The following is a 24,238-nucleotide window of genomic DNA, read 5'->3' on the forward strand; positions in this document are numbered from 1 at the left end:
GGGGGGGGAATAAGCCAAAGTCCTAGGTAATTCACCAACTGGAATAAGCAGCCTCTGAATCATGTAGACTTGGCTAGACTGGGTCCAATATGGAGCCCTGGTGGCCACTTCAGTAGCTGGAAAATGGGGCCTGTGAGGAAGAGCTGAAGGGATTGTTTCCTCTACAGAAAAGATACATGGCAGGGAAGCTAATGATTTCCAAGTACACACAGGGCGACTGTGGGAAATGTGGCAAGCAGCTGTGCGCCATTTCCACAGAAAATGGGACTTGGAGTCAGTCTGATGGGAGATTTCTGTACATAGGGCAAACGGGGGGCCGAAGGGGCTGTGGCCTGGTTTTGTGCTCAGCCACCTTGCCCCTCCCAGAGCCAGCCTGGAGGGCAGAGGCAGTCCTGGAGTTTAATCGTGTTGACCAAACATGGGCTGACCCCTAACACTGAAAGGTTTATCCTCGTGAGATGGAGATTAAAGGTGCCCTTGAGACAAGGACCTTGCTTTGGCAGGGAGCTCCTCAGGACCTAAATGGCATCGAAGACCTTTAATCTCTCAAGTGGTTACTTGGAGCAATTTCCTGCAGCATTACATGACCTTAAATACCAAATTTGGAGATAGTCCCCATTCATTCATGCATGCGTCCTTTCATTCATTTCTTCTCCATCGAGCTTGTCCTCATGAGGTGATGCACTGGCAGAAGAACCCAGGTGAACGTGACACTGAGGGAGCCCACTGAGTGGACGGAAGGAAGTTAAACCCGGAACAAGCTGTGGTAGGTGGAGATGGCAGTGGATGGAAAGAAAATTATGAAGAGCAAAGGGTGAAGGTTCAGGGGCGGGGGCCATCTCCCCCGACTTGAGGTGACATTTAGCATCAGAGAGGAAGAGGCATTCGGTCAGGGACTGAGGACAGACACCTCTGGGCAGGATGTCTGCAATGGTGGATGTAGCATGCATCTTTGTGTGGAAGCGAGTCTTTGATTTTTTTTTTTTTTGGTCTTTTTAGGTCCGCACCGGAGATGTGTGGAAGTTCCCAGGCTAAGGGTCAGATCGGAGCTGCAGCAGCTGGTCTACACCACAGCCACTGCAATGCCAAATCCAAGCCTCTTTGACCTACATCAAAGCTCACGGCACCGAATTCTTAACCCACTGAGCGAGGCCAGGGATTGAACCCGCATCCTCTTGGATCCTAGTCAGCTTTGTTGCTGCTGAACCACAATGGGAACTCCCTTGATCTTTTTTTTTTTTTTTAATTATTCACAGTTTTTATTGTTTGGGTCTGAAGTCAAAGGGTAAATAACTGCTAAGAATAGTGATTGCGCATGGCACTTCTTTGATGACAGTGACATTTCTACAGTGTCCGCCACACAGCTACGGAATAAATGTCCTTTTTCTCCAACTTCTCTTCCACAATCTCTCCTCAGAGACTCTGCTCTAAACAAAACCCTTCCTCCAGGCTTTTATCTGTCATTCTCCTCTTCAAATCATATCCATCTTGTGAGACCTCCTTCCCTCTCCCCTGCCCCGGGGGGAAAACAGGCTCAGCCTCTCTCTGACTCCTATTTATAAAGCTGAACCACATGAAATTGTTATTTCTGTAGATCAAAAATGGTCAAATATTGACAATTTTACATGGTTCCACCTAACATATTCTCTTCCGCTGACTCGGCGCTGACTCGGCACTCACTTGGTCTCACTTCTCATTATTAGAGTTTAAATGATCCGGTTTCCTTCTTTCTTGTCTTTCTCCCTGCCTCCCACCCCCATCCTGACAAATGTTAAGCCCCTTAGAGCAGGAACTGTGCTATCTTATCTTTGCTGCCTCCCCAGCTCCTAGCCCACTACCTGGTTCATGGTGGATGCTCAGTTTTGGTTGAAGAATGAATGAGTGCTTTGCCCCAGGGATGGGCATGAAACAGATTCTCTCTAGCTGCAGAATTGGATGGGTCTCTCCAGGTCTCCCTTGTCTCAGCTCTAAAAGCCAGATTGTGAGATACACTAGGTCCGTAGTCCCAAAACATGGTTGCTCACCAGAGTCACCTTCAGAAGGTGTTAAAAATATCCTGGGAGTTCCTGTCATGGCTCAGCTGTAACGAACCCAACTAGTATTCATGAGGACGAAGGTTTGATCCCTGTCCTTGCTCAGTGCGTTAAGGATCCAGCATTGCCGTGAGCTGTGGTATAGGTCACAGAACAGCCTCGGATCCCTTGTTGCTGTGGCTGTGGTGTAGGCCAGCAGCTGTAGCTCTGATTCGACCCCCTAGCCTGGGAACCTCCCTATGCTGCAGGTGTGGCCCTAAAAAGACAAAGTATATTCTGGGAGTTCCTGTTGCAGCTCAGTGGGTTAAGAACCCAACTGTCATCCATGAAGATGTGGGTTTGATCCCTGACCCCACTGAGTAGGTTAAGGATCTGGCATTGCCACAAGCAGATATGGCTTGGATCTGGCTTTTCTGTGGCAGTGGCCTAGACCAGTGGCTACAGCACTGATTCAGCCCCTAGCCTGGGAACCTCCACATGCCATGGGTGTGACCTTAAAAGACCAAAATATATATTCCAAGGAGTTCCCTGGTGGCCTAGCAGTTAAGAATTTGGTGTTGTCACTGCTATGGCTTGGGTTTAATCCCTGGCCCAGGAATTTCAGCATGCCATGTGCACAGCCAAAAAAAAAAAAGAACTCTATAACTCTATATCTATACCTATATGGATTCCAAGGCCCCCTCCAGACCAATGGAACACCAATGGAATCACCATCTGAGAGGAGCTCCAAAATCTGTAGGTATTTTCACCTCCCATGATGACTCTCAGATGGCCACTGAAATAGCTCTCAGCTTCAGCTTGGGAACCGCCAGACTCCATGAAGCCCCAGAGAAAGGCTGTCAACTGCTTTGCTCTCTGCTGGGCTCCCAGTGCATGGCACAATGCCTAGCATGTGGCAATCAGCAATGAACAGCTGTTGAATGCCTGTGGGAGGCCTTCCCATTTCTGAGATGCGTCTTAAGCTGCCGAGACCCATTAGGTTAGCTGAGAGAGGTCTTCTAGAGTCCCCTTGGGCTCCCAAATTCATGGCACTGTTTTGCATGTGTCACTGGGTAGTTTAACCTCTCTGAGCTTCAGAGTCTTCTACGAAATGACACCAGATTAATGACCGCTAAGGTCCTTAACACTTGATCTTTCTTTTCATGATGACTCCACTAGCTACTGCCTATATGACTTTGGCAAGGGGCTTACATTTTGTTAAAGTACCTGCAACCCATTCGCTCATCTCTTGCCCCTGAATTGTAGGCTCCATGGGAACAGAAACTTTGTCTGTCCCATTGCATCTCTCTGTAATTCTTCGTGCTTAGCATACACTAGTCACTCAAGAAATCATTCTTTGGGTGAATGATAGAGACATTTGCAAAAATGCGATGAGAGGATAGGAGGTAATTAACTAGCTTAGCTAATTAAAAATTGTATATATACACCTCTACTAAATATACTGCTAGTGGGAGTACAACCGTTTTCCTTTCTGATTTTTGTTTTGTTTTGTTTTGTTTTGTTTTTGGCCCCACCTGCAGTATGTTTAAGTTCCCAGGCCAGGGATTAAACTCACATCATAGCAGTGACCTGGGCCACTGCTGTGACACAGCTGGATCCTTAACCTGCTGCACCACAAGGGAACTTCTCTATCCACATTTTTTTTTTATTGGTCTTTTTTTGCCACTTCTTGGGCCGCTCCCTCGGCATATGGAGGTTCCCAGGCTAGGGGTCAAATCGGAGCTGTAGCCACCGGCCTACGCCAGAGCCACAGCAACGCAGGATCCAAGCCGCGTCTGCAACCTACACCACAACTCACGGCAACATCGGATCCTTAACCCACTGAGCAAGGCCAGGGATCGAACCCACAACCTCATCGTTCCTAGTCAAATTCACTAACCACTGAGCCACGACAGGAACTCCTCTTTCCATCTTTTCTTGATCCCTGGCCTTGGTTCCCTAGCCTGGGAACCTCCATATGCCAGGGGAGTGGCACTTTAAGGCAAAAAGACAAAAAAAAAAAAAAAATCCTGGTGTGGAGTTTCTGTCATGGCTCAGCAGAAATGAATCTGATTAGCATCCATGAAGATGCAGGTTCTATCCATGGCCTGGCTCAGTGGATTAAGAATCCGGCATTGCCGTGAGCTGTAATGTAGGTGGAAGAAGTGGCTTGGATCTGGCATTGCTATGACTCTGGTGTAGGTTAGCAGCTGTAGCTCCTATTAGACCCCTAGCCTGGGAATCTCCATACGCTGCAGTAGTGGCCCTAAAAACAAACAAACAAACAAAAAAAAAAACCTGGTTTTCTTTTTCTTTAATATTTCTAGAAATTTTAAAATATATCCATTTATGCAAAAGAATGAAATTTGCCATTTGTAGCAACATGGATGAACTTGGAAGGTATTATACTAAATGAAATAAGTCAGACTGATAAAGACACATACTGTATGATAACACATAAGTGGAATCTAAAAAATACAACAAACCAGTGAATATGATAAAAAGAAGCAAACTCACAGAGAGAACAAGCTAGTGGTTGCCAGTGGGGACAGGGGAGGGAGAGGGGCAATATAAGGGTAAAGGATTAAGAGGTACAAACTATTAGGTGTAAAATAAGCTATAAGATGGAGTTCCTACTGTGGTGCAATGGGTTAAGAATCTGACTGCAGTATTTGGGGTTTTTGCAGATGCGTGGGTTCTATCCCTGACCCTGTGCCATAGGTTAAAGGATCTGTTGTTGCTACAGGTTGGATCCAGTCCCTGGCCTGGGAACGTCCATATGCCACAGGTGCAGCCATAAAAAAAATTAAACAAAATAAAATAAGCTATAAGAATATATTGTACAACATGATGAATATAGCCAATATTTTATAACAACTATAAACAGACTATAAAAATTGTGAATCACTGTATTATACACCTGTAACATATAATATTATACATCATCTATACTTCAGTTTAAAAATGCAGGGAGTTCCCTGCTGCCTCAATGGGTTAAAGATCCAGCACTATCACTGCTGTGGCTCAGGTCGCTGCTGTGGTGTAGGTTTGATCCTTGGTCTGGGAGCTTTTGCATGCCATGGGCATGGCCCCATAAAAAAGATGAAAATTTAGTTTTCTTTTTCTTTAATATGTAATTTCTAGGAATTTAAAAATTTATTCTGAATGTGAGTCATTTTTCAGTAATACAGATCACAAATATCTTCTATTCTGTAGCTTACTTTTTCTTTTTTTTTTTTTTGGTCTTTTTGCCATTTCTTGGGCCTCTCCCTAGGCATATGGAGGTTCCCAGGCTAGGGATCTAATCAGAGCAGTAGCCACTGGCCTATGCCACAGCCACAGCAACTTGGGATCCCAGTGACGTCTGCAACCTACACCACAGCTCACGGCAACGCCAGATCCTTAACCCACTGAGCAAGGCCAGGGATCGAACCCGCAACCTCATGGTTCCTAGTTGGATTCGTTAACCACTGAGCCACAACTGGAACTCTTTCAATATTTTTTTGTAGTTGTTTGTTTTTATTTTTAACTATTTAAAAATTTATTTATTTTTTATGGCTACATCGCAGTATGTGGAAATTCTTAGGCTAGGGATTGTATCTGCGATTCAAAATGTTTGGAGTTCCTGCTGTGGCACAGTGAGTAAGGAATCCTAACTGTAGTTACACTGCACCACAGCAGGAACTCCAACCATTTTTATTATTTTTTTTAATTACTCAATGAATTTTATTACATTTATAGTCAACGATCATCACAACTCAGTTTTATAGCATTTCCATCCCAAACCCGCTGCCTACTTCCCTGCTCCCCAACCTGTCTCCTTTGGAAACCATAGGTGTTTCAAAGTCTGTGAGTCAGTATCTGTTCTGCAAAGGAGTTCATTGTGTCCTTTTTTTAAATTCCACATGTAAGTGATAGCATATGATGTTAGTGTCTTACTGTCTGACTGACTTCACTTAGCATGACAATTTCTAGGTCCAACGATGTTGCTGCAAATGCTGTTATTTCTTTCCGTTTAATGGCTGAGTAATATTCCATTGGGTATATGTACCACTTCTTCTTGATCCACTCCTCTGTCGATGGACATTTCCATGTCTTGGCTATTGTATATAGTGCTGCAGTGAACCTTGGAGTACATGTGTCTTTTCTAGTCATGGTTTTCTCTGGATAGACGCCCAGGAGTGGGATTGCTGGATCAAATGGTAATTCTATGTTTAGCTTTCTGAGGAATCTACATATTGTTTTCTGCAGTGGTTGCACCAATTTACATTCCCACCAACAGTGCAAGAGGGTTCCCTTTTCTCCACACCCTCTCCAGCATTTACTGTTTGTAGACTTTTTGATGATGGCCATTCTGGTTGGTGTAAGATGGTACCTCATAGTGGTTTTGATGTGCATTTCACTAATAATTAGTGATGTTGAACATCTTTTCATGTGTTTTTGGCCATCTGTATATCTTCTTTGGGAATTGTCTGTTCAGATCTTCTGCCCATTTTTTGATGGGGTTGTTTGTTTTTTTGGCATTGAGCAGTAGGAGGTGTTTATAGATTTTGGAGATTAATTCCTTGTCATTTGCTTCATTTGCAAATATTTTCTCCAATTCTGTGGGTTCTTTTTGTTTAGGGTTTCCTTTGCTATGCAGAAACTTTTTTTTTTTTTTTTTTTTTTTGTCACCTGCAGCACATGGAGGTTGCGAGGCTAGGGGTCTAATCAGAGCTGTTGCTGCCAGCCTATACCAGAGCCACAGCAACGCCAAATCCAAGCCATGTCTTTGACCTATACCACAACTCACAGCAATGCCAGATCCTTAACCCAGTGAGCGAGGCCAGGGATCAAACCCGGCCTTGTGGTCCCTAGTTGGATTCTTTTCTCGCCATAATGGGAACTTATTCATTTATTTATTTATTTATTTATAGAAACTTTTAAGTATAATTAAGTTCTATTTGTTTATTTTTGTTTTTATTGTCATTACACTACTAGGTGGATCTGAGAAGATATTGGTGTGGTTTATATTGGAGAGTGGCTTATGTTTTCCTCTAAGAGTTTTATAGTATATGGTCTTATATTTAAGTCTTTAATCTATTTTGAGTTTATTTTTGTGTATCGTATTAGGAAGTGTTCTAATTTCATACTTTTACATGTGGCTGTCCAGTTTTCCCAGCACCATTTATTGAAGGGACTGTCTTTTCTCCATTGAATATTCTTGCCTCCTTTGTCATAGATTAGTTGACTGTAGGTGCATGGGTTTAATTCTGGGCTTTCTATCCTGTTCCACTGATCTATATTTTGGTGTTTGTGCAGGTACCATACAGTTTTGATGACTGTAGCTTTGTAGTATAGTCTGAAGTCAGGGAACCTGATTCCTCCAGCTGTATTTTTCTTTCTCAGGATGACTTTGGCTATTCTTTGTTCTGTGTTTCCAAACAAACTTTAAGATATTTTGTTCTAGTTCTGTGAAAAACATCCTGGTAATTTGATAGGATTGTGTTGAATATGTAGATTGCCTTGGTAGTATAGTCATTTTGATAATAGTGATTCTTCTAATCCAAGATCATGGTACCTTTCCATCTGTTTGCGTCTTTTTTTTTTTTTTTGTCTTTTTAGGGCCACACCCACGGCCTATAGAGGTTCCCAGGCTAGGGGTCTAATCAGAGCTGTAGCCACCGGCCTACACCACCACGGCCATAGCAAGGCAGGATCCGAGCAGCATATGCAACCTACACCACAGATCATGGCAACACCAGATCCTTAACCCACTGAATGAGGCCAGGGATCGAACTCACAACCTCATGGTTCCCAGTCAGATTCATTTCCACTGCACCACCACGGGAACACCCTGTTTGCATCATCTTTGATTTCTTTCATCAGTGTATTGTCGTTTTCAGACTAAATGTCTTTTGTCTCTTTAGGTAGGTTTATTCCTAAGTATTTTATTCTTTTTGATGTGATGGTAAATGGGATTGTTTCCCTAATTTCTCTTTCTGATCTTTCATTGTTAGTATATAGAAATGCAGTCGATTTCTGTGTATTAATTTTGTATCCTGTGACTTGCAAATTCACTGATGATCTCTAACAGTTTTGTGGTAGTGTCTTTAGGATTTTGTCCATTTCTTCCAGGTTGTCTGTTCTATTGTCATATAGTTGCATGTAATATTCTCTTATGATACTTTGTATTTCTGTGATGTCTGTTGTAACTTCTTCTTTTTCATTTCTAATTCTACTGATTAGAGTCTATATTTTTTTCTTGATAAGTCTGGCTAAGGGTTAATCAATTTTGTTAATCTTTTCAAAGAACCAGCTTTTAGTTTTATTGATCTTTTCTATGGTTTTCTTCATTTCTATTACATTGATTTCTGCTCTAATCTTTATGATTTCTTTCTTCTGCTAACTTTAGGTCTTGTCTGTTCTTCTCTCTCTAGCTGCTTTAGATATAAAGTTAGGTCATTTATTTGAGTTTTTTCTTGTTTCCTGAGGTAGGCTTGTATTGCTATAAACTTCCTTCTTAGAACAATTTTGCTGTATTGTATAGATTTTGGAATGTTGTGTCTTTGTTGTCATTTGCTCCTAGGTATTTTTTAATTTCCTCTTTGATTTCTTCAGTGATCCATTGGTTGTTTAGTAGCAAGTTTTTTAGTCTCCACGTGTTTGTGTGCTTTTTGGAATTTTTTTCTTGCTGTTGATTTCCAGTCGTATAGTATTGTGGTCAGAAAAGATGCTCGATATGATTTCAATTTTCTTAAAGTTACTGAGGCTTGATTTGTGGCCCAGAATGTGATCAATCCTTGAGAATGTTCCATGTGCATTTGAGAAGAATGTGTATTCTGCTGCTTTGGAATGGAATATCTTATAAATATCTATTAAGTCCATCTGGTTTAATGCTTCATTTAAGGCCTGTGTTTCCTTATTGATTTTCTGTCTGGATGATCTGTCCATTGCTGTAAGTGGGGTGTTAAAGTACCTAGGTATTATTGTGTTATTGTCAGTTTCTACTTTTAAGGTTGTTAGCAGTTGCCTTATATATTGAGGTGATCCTATGTTAGGTACATATATATTTATAAATGTTATATCTTCTTCTTGGATTGGTCCTTTGATCATTATGTAATGTCCTTCCTCATCTCCTACAATATTCTTTAAGATCTATTTTATCTGATATGAGTATTGCTACTCCAGCTTTCTTTTGATTTCCATTTGCATGGAATATTTTCTTCCATCCTCTCACTTTCAGTTTGTATGTGTCCATAGAAGTGAAGTGGGTCTCTTGAATACAGTATATATATGGGTCTTGTTTTTGTATCCGTACAGCCAGTCTGTGTCTTTTGGTTGGGCATTTAGTGCATTTAAATTTAATGTAATTTTTGGAGTTCCTGTCATGGCTCAGTGGTTAACGAATCCGACTAGGAACCATGAGGATGTGGGTTCGATCCCTGGCCTTGCTCAGTGGGTTAAGGATCCAGCATTGCCATGAGCTGTGGTGTAGGTTGCAGATGCGGCTCAGGTCCCATATTGCTGTGTCTCTGGCATAGGCTGGTGGCTACACCTCCGATTAGACCCCTAGCCTGGGAACCTCCATGTGCCACAGGAGTGGCCCTAGAAAAGGCAAAAGGACAATAAATAAATAAATAAATAAATAAATAAATAAATAAATAAATAAATTTAATGTATATTTTGATAAGTATGTTCTTTCTTACTGTCATTTTATTAACTGTTTTGGATTTGTTTTTGTTGCTCTTTTTTCTTCCCTTCTTCTCTTGTTCTCTTGTCTTGTGGTTTGATGACTATTTTTAGTGCATATTTGAGTTCCTTTTTCTAATTTGTATGTGTATCTATTGTAGATTTTTGGTTTGCAGTTACCCTGCAGTTTTGATATAGGAGTTTATATATATATATATATATATATATGATTGTTTTAAGTTATTAGTCTCTTAATTGAAAGTGCATCTTGAGTGTCCTGCATTTATACCCTCCTCTTCTCATGATTTTGGCAGCATATTTGTGTGTGGATGATATCCTACTTTTATTGTATATATACCTTTACTGGTGAGCCTTGTCATTTGTAGTATTTTTATTTCTAGTTGTGGCCTTTTCTGCCTAGAGAAGTTCCTTTAGTATTTGTTGTAAAGCTGGTTTAGTGTTGCTGAATCCTCTTAGCTTTTGCTTGCCCGTAAAGCTTTTTATTTCTCTTTCAAATCTGAATGAGACCTTTGCTGGGTAGAGTAATCTTGGTTGGAGTTTTTTTCCTTTCATCACTTTAAGTATATCATGCCACTCCCTTCTGGCCTGCAGAGTTTCTACTGAAAAATCTGCTGATAACTTATCAGTGTTCCCTTATATGTTAATTGTTTATTTTCCCTAGGTGATTTCAATATTTTCTCTTTGTCTTTAATTTTGGTCAGGTTTTTGTTTGTTTGTTTGTTTGTTTTTGTCTTTTTAGGGCCACACCCATGGCATATGGAAGTTCCCAGACTAAGGGTCTAATTGGAGCTACAGCTGGTGGCCTATGCCAGAGTCACAGCAATGACAGATCTGAGCCGAATCCACAACCTACACCACAGCTCACAGCAACACCAGATCCTTAACCCACTGAGCAAGGCCAGGGATCGAACCTGCAACCTCATGGTTCCTAGTCAGATTCGTTTCCACTGTGCCAGGATGGGAACCCCTAATTTTGGTCAGTTTGATTACTATGTGTCTCTGGGTGGTCCTCCTTGGGTTTATTTTATATGTTACTCGTTGTGTTTCCTGGATTGAGTTACTGGTTCCTTTTCCATGTTAGGGAAGTTTTCGGCTATTATTTCTTCAACTATTTTTTCTGTGCCTTTACCTCTCTAGTCTCCTTCTGGCACCCCTATAATACGGATGTCAGTGCATTTAAAGTTGTCCCAGTGTTCTCTTACACTGCCTTCATTTCCTTTCAATCTTTTTTCTCTTTTCTGTTCTGCATCAGTGATTTCCACTGGTCTGTCCTCCACCTCACTTATTCGTTCTTCTGCCTCCTGTATTCTGCTGTTGGTTGCTTCTAATGAATTTTTTATTTCAGTTATTGCATTTTGCATCTCTGCTTACCTAAGTTTTAAATCTTGTATTTCTTTGCCCAGTGTTCCCTGTAATTTATCAGTCTTTGCCTCCAGTTTATTTCCAATGTCTTGCATCATCTTCACTAGCATTGGTCTAAAGCCTTTTTCTTGGAGGCTGAGAATCTCCAGATCATTTAGCTATTTTTCTATTTTTTTTTCTTGCTCCCTTATCTGAGTTACAGTTCTCTGCCTTTTCATTTTTATAGGTTTTTGGAGTGGTCTCCTTTTTGCAGACAGTAAAGTTGTAGCCTCTCTGACTTCTGCTGTCTGCCCCTTTTGTGGTGGAAGTTGGTAGGGAGGCTTGCTGTAGGCTTCCTGATGGGAGGGACTGGTGCCTGCCCACTGGTAGGTGAGGCTGATTCCTTCCTCTAGTGGTGGGGCTTTGTCTCTGGGTGAGATTAGAGGCCTGTGTGCCTTGGGGGGGGGCGGTCTTTGGCTAGCCTGTTTACTGATGGGTGGGGCTGTGATCCCACCTGGATTATTGTTTGCCCTGGGGCTTCTCAGCACTGGTGGGTGGGGCCAGATTTTCCCAAGATGGCCACCTCTAGAGGAACATATGCTGATGATTATTCCAGAGCAGTTTGCCTCCATGGTCCCCCCACACAATGAGGCACAGTTTCCCCCTAGTTTCCCAGGAGATCCTCCAAGAACTGCAGTCAGGTCTGACCCAGATTCCTAAGGAGTCTCTACTTTGCCCTGGGACCCAGTGCCCATGAAAGCCTGTGTGTGCCTTTCAAGAATGGGGTCTCTTTTTCTCTGAGTCCCAAGGTGCTCCTGCACACAAGCCCCACTGGCCTTCAATGCCAGATGTTGCTTGGGCTCTTTCTCCCAATACTAGATCCCCAGATGTGGGGGCCTGATGTGGGGCTCAGAACTCTCACTCCCATAGGTGAGTCTTTGTGATACAGCTACTTTCCAGTCTGTGGGCTGCCCACCCAGCAGGTATGGGGATGCTTATGTTGCATAATCGCCCCTCCTACTGTCTTGATATGGCCTCTTGTTTGTCTTTTGGAGTGGAATATCTTTTTTGAAAGTTTCCAGTCCATTTGGTTGAAGGTTGTTCAGCATTTGGTTGTACTTCTGCTGTTTTTAGGAGAGAAGGTGAACTCCAGTCCTTCTACTCCGCCATCTTATTATTATTATTTTTTTTGTCTTTTTGCCTTTTTCTTGAGTCACTCCCACGGCCCATGGAGGTTCTCAGGCTAGGGATCTAATCGGAGCTGTAGCCACAGGCCTGTGCCATAGCGACAGCAACATGGGATCCTTAATCCACTGAGCAAGGCCAATTCTTCATGTTGTCTTCCTGATGAAAAGAAATTCTTATTTATAATATCGTCTAACAAAATGATCCTGTCTCTCTATTACTAGAGCTTTCATGTCCAGTTTAGGACATTTCTTCCTATCCTAAGGTCATATAGATATCATTTTATATTATCTTCTTAGAGATTTTATTATTTTCCTTTTACATTTACATCTGCAGCCCACCTGGATCTTTGTGTATGATGTGGGTAGGGGTTAAGTCTAATTTTCAGAAATAACGATATCCAGGATTTCTCTTATGGTGCAGTGGGATAAGGATCTGGTGTTGTCACTGCAGTGGCTTTAGTTGTTGCTGTGGTACAGGTTCATTCCCTAGGTCATGAACTTCCACATGCCATGGGCATGCCTCCCCTGACCAAAAACAAACAAACAAACAAACAAACAAAAACAAAAAAACACATCCAGTCATCCCAGCACAACTTACTGCAAACACCTTCATTTCCAAATTACCCTTAAGTGCCTAGGTTATCAATGGCATGTGTTCATTAACATTTGGTCTATGTCTGAGCTCATTATTCTATTTCATTGATCTCTTTGTCTCTTCTTACATGTCTGCGTAAGTTTGAAAAACAACTTGTGCAGTTCTACTGGTGTGGAGGAGAAATATTGGAGTTTTTATTGAGATGGTACTAAATCTATAGATCAGTTTAGGAAGACGTTACAACTTCACACTAGTAGTTGTACTAGTCCAAAACATGGTATATTCCTCCAATTTTAAAGGATCATCTTTGATTTCTCTTAAATATGTTTTAAAGTTCTCTACGTAGAGATCGTATACATCTTTTATTGAATTTAGTCTTATTAGACATTTTATAGTTTTTATTTTTTATTTTTAGGCTGCCCTACAGCATATGCTGTATGGAGTTCCAAAACCAGGGGTCAGATATGAGCCGCAGTTGTGACCTATGCCACAGCTGTGGCAATGCTGGATGCTTTAACCCACTATGCCAGGCTGGGATCAAATCTTCATCCTGGTGCTGCAAAGACACTGCCAATCCTGTTGTACCACAGCAGGAATTCCATTTTATATAATTTTAAATATTTTTAAAATTTCATTTTCTAATTCTTTGGGTTTTTTTTGATATGTTGAAAACAATTGATTTTGTTGGACATTAGCCTTATTTTTAGCTATTTTATTAATCTTGGTTATTAATTCTAATTTTATATATTTAAATATTTCCTGTGAAAATAATGTGTTTTTTTTTAATATCTTCCTTTCCAAAACCTATATATATTTTTTGAGGGATAAACAGTTTTTACTAGACACAGATCAGGAGTCTATGAGTCTTGACCTCTCCATGCTGGTTTTGGTCCCCACATTCTTCTTGGCTCATTTGAGCTGCTTCCTCTTCCTGCAGTGAATCTTGACCTCATCCTTCCTCTTTTTTCCAAGGTTGTTGCCACTTCCTAGTACTTCTAGACCCATTTATAAATCAGGTGACCCAGGTGGGCAAACTTATATATCGGCTTCAAACACACAAACGTGAACAGAAATGATCATCTGCTTTTTCTTATCTAACACATTGAGGTGCTCTAGAGTGGCCTGGTCATGCTTTTTGGGGCAACAGGTATTGAACAGTCTACTTGAAGTTGTGCTTGGGGACCCAGAAGTAGAAAGGACCATTGGACAGGTTGGTGTTCATGTGCTTGTGGAAAAGGCCAAGGCATGGCACCTCCACTTAATTCTGGAGAAGTTTGGGAGAGATGTTAATGTCCTCACAGTACATGGCCAGGACTTTGGAGCCCAGCAATACCTGCCTGGTGCCTTCAGGTAGCTCTGGAAATGGTTTCAACCATTGATGACTATCATCTGTCCTGCTGACAACTTTGGCAGCTGCCTCAGAAAATTAACCCCTATACTTTAAAATTATTATTATTATTATTATTATTTTTGTCTTTTTGCTATTTCTTGGGCCGCTCCTGCGGCATATGGAGGTCCCCAGGCTAGGGGTCCAATTGGAGCTGTAGCCACCGGCCTACGCCAGGGCCACAGCAACTCGGGATCCGAGCCACGTCTGCAACCTACACCACAGCTCACGGCAATGCCAGATCCTTAACCCACTGAGCAAAGGCAGGGACTGAACCTGCAACCTCATGGTTCCTAGTCAGATTCGTTAACCACTGCGCCACGATGGGAACTCCTAAAATTATCTTTCTTTTCTTATTGCACTAGCTGGAAATCTAGTGCAGTGTTGAAAAGGAGTGGTGAGAACAGACATCCTTTTTTCCAGTCTTGGGGTAAAGGCTTTCAGCATTTTCCCATTACAAAAGAAGTTTCCTGTAGGATTTTTAGAAATACTCTTTTTCAAATTAAAGAAGTCTCCTTTTGGAGTGCCCTTTGTGGCTCAGTGGTAATGAACCTGACTAGTGTCCATGGGGTTGCTGGTTCAATCCTTGGCCTCGCTCAGTGGGTTAAGGATCTGGCATTGCTGTGAGCTGTGGTGTAGGTCATGGGCCGTGGTGTAAGTCGCAAGACATGGCTTGGATCCCATGTTGCTGTGGCTGTAGCATAGGCCAGCAGCTGCAACTCCAATTTGACCCTTAGCCTGGGAACTTCTATATGCATTGGGTGCAGCCCTAAAAAGCAAGAAAATAAGTAAATAAGTAAATAAATCCCCTTTTGTTCATAGTTTGCTAGGAAATTTTCTTCACACATGCTTATAGAATTTCGTAACTTTTTTTTTTTACTCAAAATGATTCAATGATTTTTCTTTTTATTCTGTTAATACGGTGAATTACATTTGTTGATTTTCATGTAAAATCATCCAACTTGTTTGTGATCTACTCTTTGCTATATCCTGTTGAATTTGTTTTACTAATATTTAAGATTTTTTATAAGACAATTTTTTTTAGAGCAGTTTTAGGTTCACAACAAAACTGAGAGGAAAGTACAGAGATTTCCCATAAACTCTCTGCCCCAACACAGACATAGCCCTGCCCACTAATATCTCCCACTAGAGTGGTCCAGTTGTTAAAATTAGTGAACCTGTATTGACACGTCATTTTCACCAGGAGTTCATAGCTTACATTAGGGTTCTCTTTAGGTGATGTACATTCCGTAGGTTTAGAACATTTTATAACATGTATTCACCATTATAGTCACATACAGAGTAGTTTTACTGCCCTCAGAATCCTCTGTGCTCTATTCATCTTCCTATCTCCATTAACCTCTGGCAACCACTGATCTTATTACCATCCCCATAGTTTTACCTTTTCTAGAATGTGGTATAGCTGGCATCATATAGTATGTAGCCTTTTCAGATAGGCTTCTTTCACTTAATAACATGCCTTTCAGTTTCCTCCATGTCTTCCCATGCTTGATAGCTCATTTCCTTTTATTAAAAAAAAAAAAAAATTGGGGGAGTTCCTGTCGTGGCTCAGTGGTTAACGAATCCAACTAGGAACCATGAGGTTGCAGGTTCGATCCTTGGCCTTGCTTAGTGGGTTAAGGATCCGGTGTTGCAGAGAGCTGGGTATAGGTTACAGACAAGCCTTGGATCCTGCGTTGCTGTGGCTCTGGCATAGGCTGTTGGCTACAGCTCCAATTCGACTCCTCGCCTGGGAACCTCCATAATGCTGCGGGTGCGGCCCTAGAAAAGACAATAAATAAATAAATAAATAAATTGGGGGCCATGCCTGTAGCATGTGGAAGTTTCCGGGCCAGGGATACTTGTGCCACAGCAGTGACAACATCAGATCCTTAACTCTAGGCTACCAGAGAACTCCTCTTTTCCTTTTAGTGCTGAATAATATTCCATTGTATGAATCTACTGCAGTTTATTTACACATTCACCGCTGTAGGACACTTTGGTTGTTTCCAGGCTTTAACCAGTATGAATAAAGCTGCTATGAGCATCCGTGTGCAGGTTTTGTGTAGACATAAATGTCCAGCTCCTTTGGGTAGATAACAAGGAGCACAACTGCTGGATCAGATGTTAGGAGTATGTTTAGTTCTGTAAGAAACTACTAAACTGTCTTCTATGGTGGCTGTACCGTTCTGCATTCCCACCAGCAACGGATGAGAGCTCGTGTTCTACATCCAGGCCTGCATTTGGATTGTCAGTGTTTTGGATGTTTAAGCCCCATTGTTTATTCAGTCAACATTCACATACCTATGTATTTTCCCTTTTCATCCTCACTCTTCATTCTCTTATGCCTCTTTGAGCTTACCCTGGAGAATCATTTTCCTTTTACTTCAATAACACCCTTTAGTATTGGTTGACTGCTAAAAATGTCTCACATTTCTCCTTCTCTGAGTACCTTTATTTTCCTTTCATTCTTGGTCTTAGGAGTGTGCTTTGTACACAAGTGGGGAAAGCTTGAAGTGTCAGGGAGTTGACAAGCCTGGAGCAATCCTCAAATACTGAGGGATGGAATTTGTGGATAACTACATCTGGCTCCTCCCGCTCTGTGGGCTAATTCTAAGGTATGTCCTATACAGGTTCTCAGAGGGTCCCCAGTGGGATTGAGTGGTAGTTGCCCACAGTGGTAAAACACTTCTCAGCCTATCTTTTATTGGATTTTCTCCTTCCCCTGCCTCATTTCTCCATTTCCATACAGTGCTTCCTGTGAACACTGCTGAAAAAAACAATTTATAGCCAAATCCCTATCTCATGTATGTTTTGGGGGAAACCAAATCGAAGACATGGCTGGTTTCAGAAGTGCAGCCCTTCAAGGCGCAACACAAAGGAAGCAGGGTTCATTAGCACTCATTCACCACCGCTCTGGGCATCCTTGGACATTAGTCCTGTTTGTCATAGTTCTGAGTGTCAGTTGGAAGGATTGCTCAGCTTTTTAGCTTCTCACTCGGTCTCTCTGGAATTGGCATTCATCCCAGGGGGAAAAAGTGGCTCCAAACACAGACCTCACTTCCTTGGGGCCTGTTCATCCCCTGGATCCTAGTTGAGTAAAACATTATTATTCTGTTAACTCTCTTATGCCTTTGAGAAGATTTAAAGAAATAGTTGGCTAACTTTTTAGTTGTCCTTAAAGGGAGAATTAGTCCAAATTGTTAGAAAAGAAGGCCACTCCCACCTCCTTTGGAGACTTGTTCTGATTGCACTTTGACTCTTGAAAAAGCTTCTGCCTGATCCTTGCTTATCGCCATTACTCCCTCCTCCCCCATCCTTGTGATGGGCTTGCACAACTCTGTGCCTTTTACTCTGTTTTTCTTTTCCTCTTCAAAGTGTGACCCACCTGGAGTTCCCATTGTGGCTCAGCGGAAACGAATCTGACTAGTATCCATGAGGACAAAGGTTTGATACCTGGCCTTGCACAGTGGGTTAAGGATCCAGCATTGCTGTGAGCTGTGGTGTAGGCTGCAGACATGGCTCAGATCCCGCACTGCTGTGGCTATGGTGTAGGCCAGTGGCAATAGCTCTGATTTGACCCCTAGCCAGTGAGCATCCATATGCTTCAAGTGCAGCCCTAAAAACAAAAAACAAAAGTGTGACCCACCGGAGTGTGGGGAGAGGAAAGTTCTTCCTAACATGCCAGCCAGGGGCAATGCCAAGATGGCTCTCAGTCAAAGACCAAGTTTGAATGGGCTGCCTAGAATGATGAGACTGGCCTTCAACTGGGTCAGAAAGTCTGGGTTCTAGGAAACTATGAGTGGGTAACCTTGAGTTGGAAGCAGAGTAGAAGCACTCTGAATGAAAAGGAAGACAGATGTGGAAGAAAGAGAAATGAAGCAAAGTAAGGGCATGGTGTTTGGAATTTGTCCAGGGGCACATCCAAAATGACAAGGTTTAAGTTAGAGGTTCTCTTTTCCCATAACATTCTTGAACGCTCAGCTTAAGTGACATTTCTAATTCTCTTGGATGGAACCACTTCCTCCTTTAACTTTCATAGCACTCTTATTGTATTTATCATATCACATTTTTTTTTCCCTATTGACTTTGAATAGTCTATTCCTTCTAAATTATTAACTAGATGGCATATACCATTGTGGTATAGTGGAAAGAGCAATGGAATCAGGTTAGATGACTTAGGTTTAAGTCTCATCTTCAGCACTTACTGTAAGTGTTTTAGCCTCAGTGTCCTCATCTATATAATGGAGAGAATATTATTTATCCCAGAGGGTGCTATTAAAAGACCTAAGTGTATAAAGTAGTATGTAGTCAAGTGATATATTTGCCAAGTGGCACATAGTGAGACAAATAAAAGCATCTGCTGAGACTACTATTATAAAGTGTTCTAGGAGCTTGAACACTTGTTTACTTGTTTAGGCCTCACTGAAACCCTATATAGATCTATTACTATGGAATATTTCGCAAATGAGAAAAAAAGGCTATGACAGGTTAAATGATTTAATAAAAGTCACATTAAGCAACAGAAACAGGGCACAAATTCACGTCTGTCTAGTTCCAAAACCAGCAGTGTCCACTGGTCTACCCTGCTTCCCTATGGCTCCCATGGACTTCTAATAGACAGTGGCCTTGAAGTCACTTTTTAGTCTAAATTAATCTGGGCCAATTTGGAGCTGGCGACCTACAAAAGTGTTCCATTATCTGTCTCCAGGGGTATTTACGCTATCTTAATTATAAATAAATTTTCATGTATTTTGTTCAAAAGAACTTCCTAAGCAAAAGAGAGTGTGTGTCTATGTGTGTAATGCATTAGCAGAAGAGTGGTAGTTAATATTAAAAATGTTTCATAGGAACCCTGGTTTAATGAATATCCAAACATACTGGAGAAGAGGCTTCATGCTTTCTTTTTTTTTTTTTTTTTTGGCTTTTTAAGGCTCCACCCGGGGCATATGGAGGTTTCCAGGCAAGGGGTCTAATTGGAGCTACAGCTGCTGCCTATGCCACAGCAAGGTGGGATCCAAGCTGCATCTGCAAACTACACCACAGCTCACAGCAATGTGGGATTCTTAACCCACTGAGCGAAGCCAGGAATCGAACTTGCAACCTCATGGTTCCTAATCGGACTCGTTTCTGCTGCACCATGATGGGGTCTCCTTCAGTTTTTTTTTTGTCTTGAAAGAGGTACTTGATTTTCTGAAGCAGCTGTAAAAGCTTTTGAGAAGAAAGCTATGAACTGGTTCCTTAGAAAAAAGCAGATAGATTTAGCAGTTATGATCCCACTGACAGTAAACTGAAGAACGAAACATCTTTGTAGAAGAGATATATCATCTTTCATTTAAAAGTAGTAAAAAAAAATCGTGAATCATTCAAAGCAGGAAATGGGTGGAAATTTCCACATTTGTCTTCGTGCGGGTATATGCTGGTGCTGCTGTTGGGGATATTGGGGAGATCAGAGTGATAAACGTAGTAGCTGCAAAGTCAGCTCTAGGATCCTACTATTGGACCTTCTGGAAAGGTTCTTACATAACTACCTTACTTCTACAGTAAAAGGCTGTGTATTTCTTGCCCCTTGACTAATTTTACATTTCCACTTTAAATATAGCTGCGGATCAAGGACGAGAAACAACAAAAACCCCCTAAGGGTCCGCAAAATAATTAGGGCCTCCCCGAGGGAAATAAGAGCGAGAGAACGAAGAACCCCCTCTTCTTTCCCAGCCCCCCCTCCCCCGGGGGATACACACTTAGCCTCCCTCCAGTTCTCCCCACCCCGGCCGGCTCACCCCTCCGCCTCCTCTTCCCTTAACACGTGCTCTCCGGAACACTCACTCCGGAGATATCCCACCCCCAGGGGGCTGGGCTCGGGATCAGAACGGACCAATCCGCACGCGCCTTACAGCGTCGTGGCCCGACAACGTTGAGCCGCCCAATCGAAAGGGCCTTACCGCCCGTTTCCCGGAGCCCCGCCCCCTCACAGCCGTGCCCCCGCCCGCCGGTCTCCTCCCTCCTCCTCCTCCTCCCGTTCGCCCCTCCCCCGCGGCTCGGGAGCGGAGCCTGCGAGACGGAGAAACTGGGGCAGAAGTGAAGATGGCGGCGGCGGTGCTGGCGGCGGCGGCGGCGGCGGCTTCTTGCCAGTGACGCGCGGTGCGGGCTCATCTCCCTCCCCACCTCCTTATTCCGGACCCCGTCCGCCGCCGGGACCACACCAGCCCCGCAGCCCGCCTCGCTCCTCCCTCCCCAGTCGGCCCTTCTCCCGACGCCCGGCTGCCGCTGGCGGCGGCGCGCCCCGGGTCCCGGCCTCGCACTCTTGCGCGCTGTCGCCGGGGGAGCCGGTGGCGTGTTGATCCGCCCTCCTGCCCGGACCGCCGCGCCGCGGACACACGCTCGGCAGGGAGGCGGCAGCGGCCCCTGCGCATTTGCTTCTCTCCTTTTGGGGACTGGGAGGTGGCGGCGGCGGCGGCTGTGGGTTTTGGGGAGGGGAAGGGATCCGGGGGGTGCATAGCGGGAGGGGGCAGTCCTCCGGAGGAGGACGAGAAGGAAGCACCATGACGTCCATCCATTTCGTGGTTCACCCGCTGCCGGGCACCGAGGACCAGCTCAATGACAGGTAATAGGGCCGGCGGGCGGGCGGGCGGGGGGAGGGGCGCCTCCCCGCCCTCCCCTCCCCCACGGGGCCGCGCCGGGGCGGGCGCCGGTGTTTACGCGCCGACCGGCCGGCGGGGGAACGGGGGTCCTCACTGCCCCCGGCTAGGCCCCTCCGGGGTAAACTTCTGGTCCTGGGGCCCCGGGGCCGCGGGGGCGGTGGGGAGCGTGGTGTGGACGGGAAAGCGCACTGCACCCTCCCTCCTACACCCCCTTTCCCCCCTTCCACGGAGGAGCCGCGTTGAACTCGGTGGAGATGGGAGGGGGGGGTCCGGCTCCCGGTGTGTGTGTGTGTGGGGGGGGGGCATGTAATTACCACCCGGCCCAGGCCCGAGGAATCCATATTAGTCAAAGTTGAATTGAGACAGACAATGCGGATGGGGGATGGTGGAGGTAAAAAGAGAGGGAAGAGGAGAAGCCGGGCGTGGGGCCCTGGGGTAGGCTGGGCTCGCCCGGGCCCCGGGGAGCCGTGTCCGGTGGGGTGTTCTGGACCATCCGGGCCTGGAGATCCCGGGGGAGGGGGGGTGGGTGGGGAGAAGCTGATTCCCGGCAGATCGCGGTTGGGGGGAGGGAGGAAGCGCCATGATTATTGTTATTATTATTAAATTTGAGTCCCTGCAGTGAGGTTTGCCTGTCCCGGGAGGAGATAAATTTAGGCGGAGGTGGGGAAGTGGATTGGGTTCCCTTTGCTCTGCTTCTCCCGAAACGATGCTGGCAGCTCCTGCTCCCGGCCCCTATGTTGCGAGCTTTTTTGTTTCCTTTTTTATTCTAATGATAGTGTTTTCCTGAGTTGTAATTTGACAGCTGAAAACCGTGCGTAGAGTCAAAGGAAAACTCTTGCGTTTGCAGTTCGCACTGCTGCTTTTCTTAACACGCTGTAAATTTCTGGGATGGGTTTTGCTCTGGGAGGAGGAGGATTTATGATTTTTTTTTTTTTTTTTTGTCTTTCATAAGAAGGCTGTTTGGGCCCAGGATTCCTCCCCTTCCCTCCTCCACCGTTCAGTGCCAGTTTAGGATATTGAATTGCAGGGCCGCATGCTCTCAGGGAACTGAGATAAAGCAGGAAAAGTTCCTTCACTGTTGCAAAACAGCCTCCGAGGAGGTTGAGGGAAGACTCCATTAAAGCCAGTCTTAGAATCCAGGACTCAGATCTAATGATGGGCTAAGTATTTACAGGGTTAGAGAGTGGGACATTTTAAGCCTCCTTCTCTCCCAACACTTTCGCTGCTCTCTATTCCTTTTGAGTTTAGAAGGCCATCTGGGCTCAAGTTTAGAAGTTAGATACAATTTTTGTTAAGTGACCGGTGACATAAATTGCATGACGCCCTGTTTGTCATGCGCTTCCCGGAGGGAGGAGAGGCCTAACTTGCTGCTAAGATATTGGCCTCGGTCTGGGAGTGGGGCGAACAGCTTTTCGGTCCGGGAAGCTGGAGGCTTCTGGCATGGGGTTCGGATTTGTCTAATCTTTGCTGTAGCCATATTGTATTTAACATGTTTGTGAAACTTTTGGAATACTTTCTGAAAATATTAACCATTTGGAGTTGTCACGTAGTTCCTTTAAATACTGGGATGAGTTCTAAGTCATTTATTTTAAGATTTTGTAATTTAGTCCTTACTCCAGTTTTATTTCATTACCGATCTTTTGTTAAGACTTTCTCATAAGTTTTTTTTTTTTTTTGTAAATTTTAGAACCAGGCTAGTAGTCAGGATAGCTGTACTGTCATTCATAGAACCAAGTTGATAGTGCTTGTGGTGCACCTTGTCTTGCACCTCAGAAAATTTGAACCAAGAGAGAAGTAGGGCATGTTTTCTATATTAGTCCTAACTTTATAACTAGCTTACTCAATTGACTATGCATGCCTAAACGTATTTTGCAGTTGTGTTGGGCACTTTGAGTAATTTTTGAGCACTCCTTTTGTTTCAGGTAGTCTCAGAAATTAACATGTATCTTTTTAAAGCTACCTTATCTTTTTTTTAAATTTCTGGTGTAAACAATCAGCTTTGTTTTTGATTTCCTGTAAGGTCAATATTCGATATTAAGCATATTTGGGTCATCTTCAGTTTTCATTTAATGAAGTTAAGAAAAGACAGATGGATTTGATGAGATCATGGCATCAAAGGTGGCAGATATTTGAAAAAATAGGAAATAAAATCTTAGGAACCTATAATTGTATCTAGAAGCAGTAAAAATGTCTGGTCTGTTGAGATTTATGAAGGCAGCATTTGAGATAGTCATGCTCCCTCAGTCTGAAAGTAGTTGACTTGATGGAGCTGTTCTGTGTCTCCCCTTCAAAAGAAAAATTGAGTTTGCATATCTAGTTGCAGAGTAATAAGATCAACCTATTGCTGCATTGCTTTGAGTGAAATCTGTTTCCAGAAGAGCTTGGTTTTCTGGAACCTTTTAACTTACTAGAATAAACCCAGAATATTTTTGTCTTCATATAAAAATCTACCAAGTGTTAGTAAGTTTTGATAATAGGAAAGAGTGCATATTTCTATGGCTTGATTTTTTTTTTTAATCTGCAAAATGTATCTATGATAGTCACAAATGAAATGATAAATGATTGTTTTGGATGAAAAAGGCTATAATTAGGTAGACTTTAGTCTTCACTGGAAAAGCAGTAAGATTGGACAGGCAGCATGGTAATGCAATAAATTGCTCAGTTGAAGAAAACTTTAGGGGACTCAAAACAAATTTGTGTATTTTCTTTTACAAACACATTTTCTTTTTAAAACAGCCACATCCTGTTAAAAGTCATGTTTTGTTTAGTGTAATACTGCGATATCTTAAACTTCTAAAATGGACTCAGCATTAAGAAAAAAACCAGTTATATCTGATTATTTTTTCTGCCTGTTTTTATACTTGCTGTTTCTGTGATAGTCTTTGTGTATTAGGTTAAAATTTTAAATTATTGGCCCTGGGAGATGAAATAATTTGGTAGGTGAATATAGGTGTAGATGGCTACGGCAGAGGAAGGGAATTCAGAGAGCATGGGATGTTGGTTGTGGCTTTCCAGAGTGATTACAGGGTCCCTGGTCCAGAGTGCGGGCCCTCTTGGCAAATTGTGTAGAGTTGAAACCTTTCAGTGCTCTGATATTCTTGAGACATTTTGATTTCTTTCTGGTGAATTTCTTGAGTTAGTATTGTGTTTTTGCTTAAAACACTGTCTCAGAGAAATAGCAAAAGCCATACCAAGCACATGGTTCTGCATATTGAGATTGAGAGGAGAGCTGGGAGTGCCAGCTCACCGAGCCCTGGAAAGTGCCGAAGAAGTCACATAGACCAGTCTTTTCATTAACGTGCTGGAGAAGCAGGCCAAGTTTGGGAGTTTATGCAGGGTACTGACAGATGGGTCTTCTCATTTTTAAAGCTCGGGGCCCTTTC

General features: G+C 43.2%; 1 protein-coding gene across 8 annotated transcripts in view; it reads left to right on the plus strand.

Annotated features, from left to right (window-relative positions):
* The first annotated feature begins 20,234 nt into the window (after positions 1–20,234).
* The window catches only part of UBR5 (ubiquitin protein ligase E3 component n-recognin 5), a 149,118-nt gene continuing 145,114 nt past the window's right edge, over positions 20,235–24,238 (plus strand). For 3 of the 8 annotated variants that reach the window (XM_047783491.1, XM_047783497.1, XM_047783498.1), the window contains exon 1: positions 20,694–20,818. In XM_047783491.1, coding sequence (XP_047639447.1) covers positions 20,757–20,818 — 62 coding nt within the window. In that variant the 5' untranslated portion in view covers positions 20,694–20,756. Of the gene's footprint in view, positions 20,819–24,238 lie in introns of all 8 variants that reach the window. The other 5 variants (XM_047783494.1, XM_047783495.1, XR_007135418.1 and 2 more) reach the window with 4 other exon arrangements.

Source organism: Phacochoerus africanus, chromosome 6 (assembly GCF_016906955.1).
Source record: "Phacochoerus africanus isolate WHEZ1 chromosome 6, ROS_Pafr_v1, whole genome shotgun sequence".
NCBI classification, from domain to species: domain Eukaryota; kingdom Metazoa; phylum Chordata; class Mammalia; order Artiodactyla; family Suidae; genus Phacochoerus; species Phacochoerus africanus.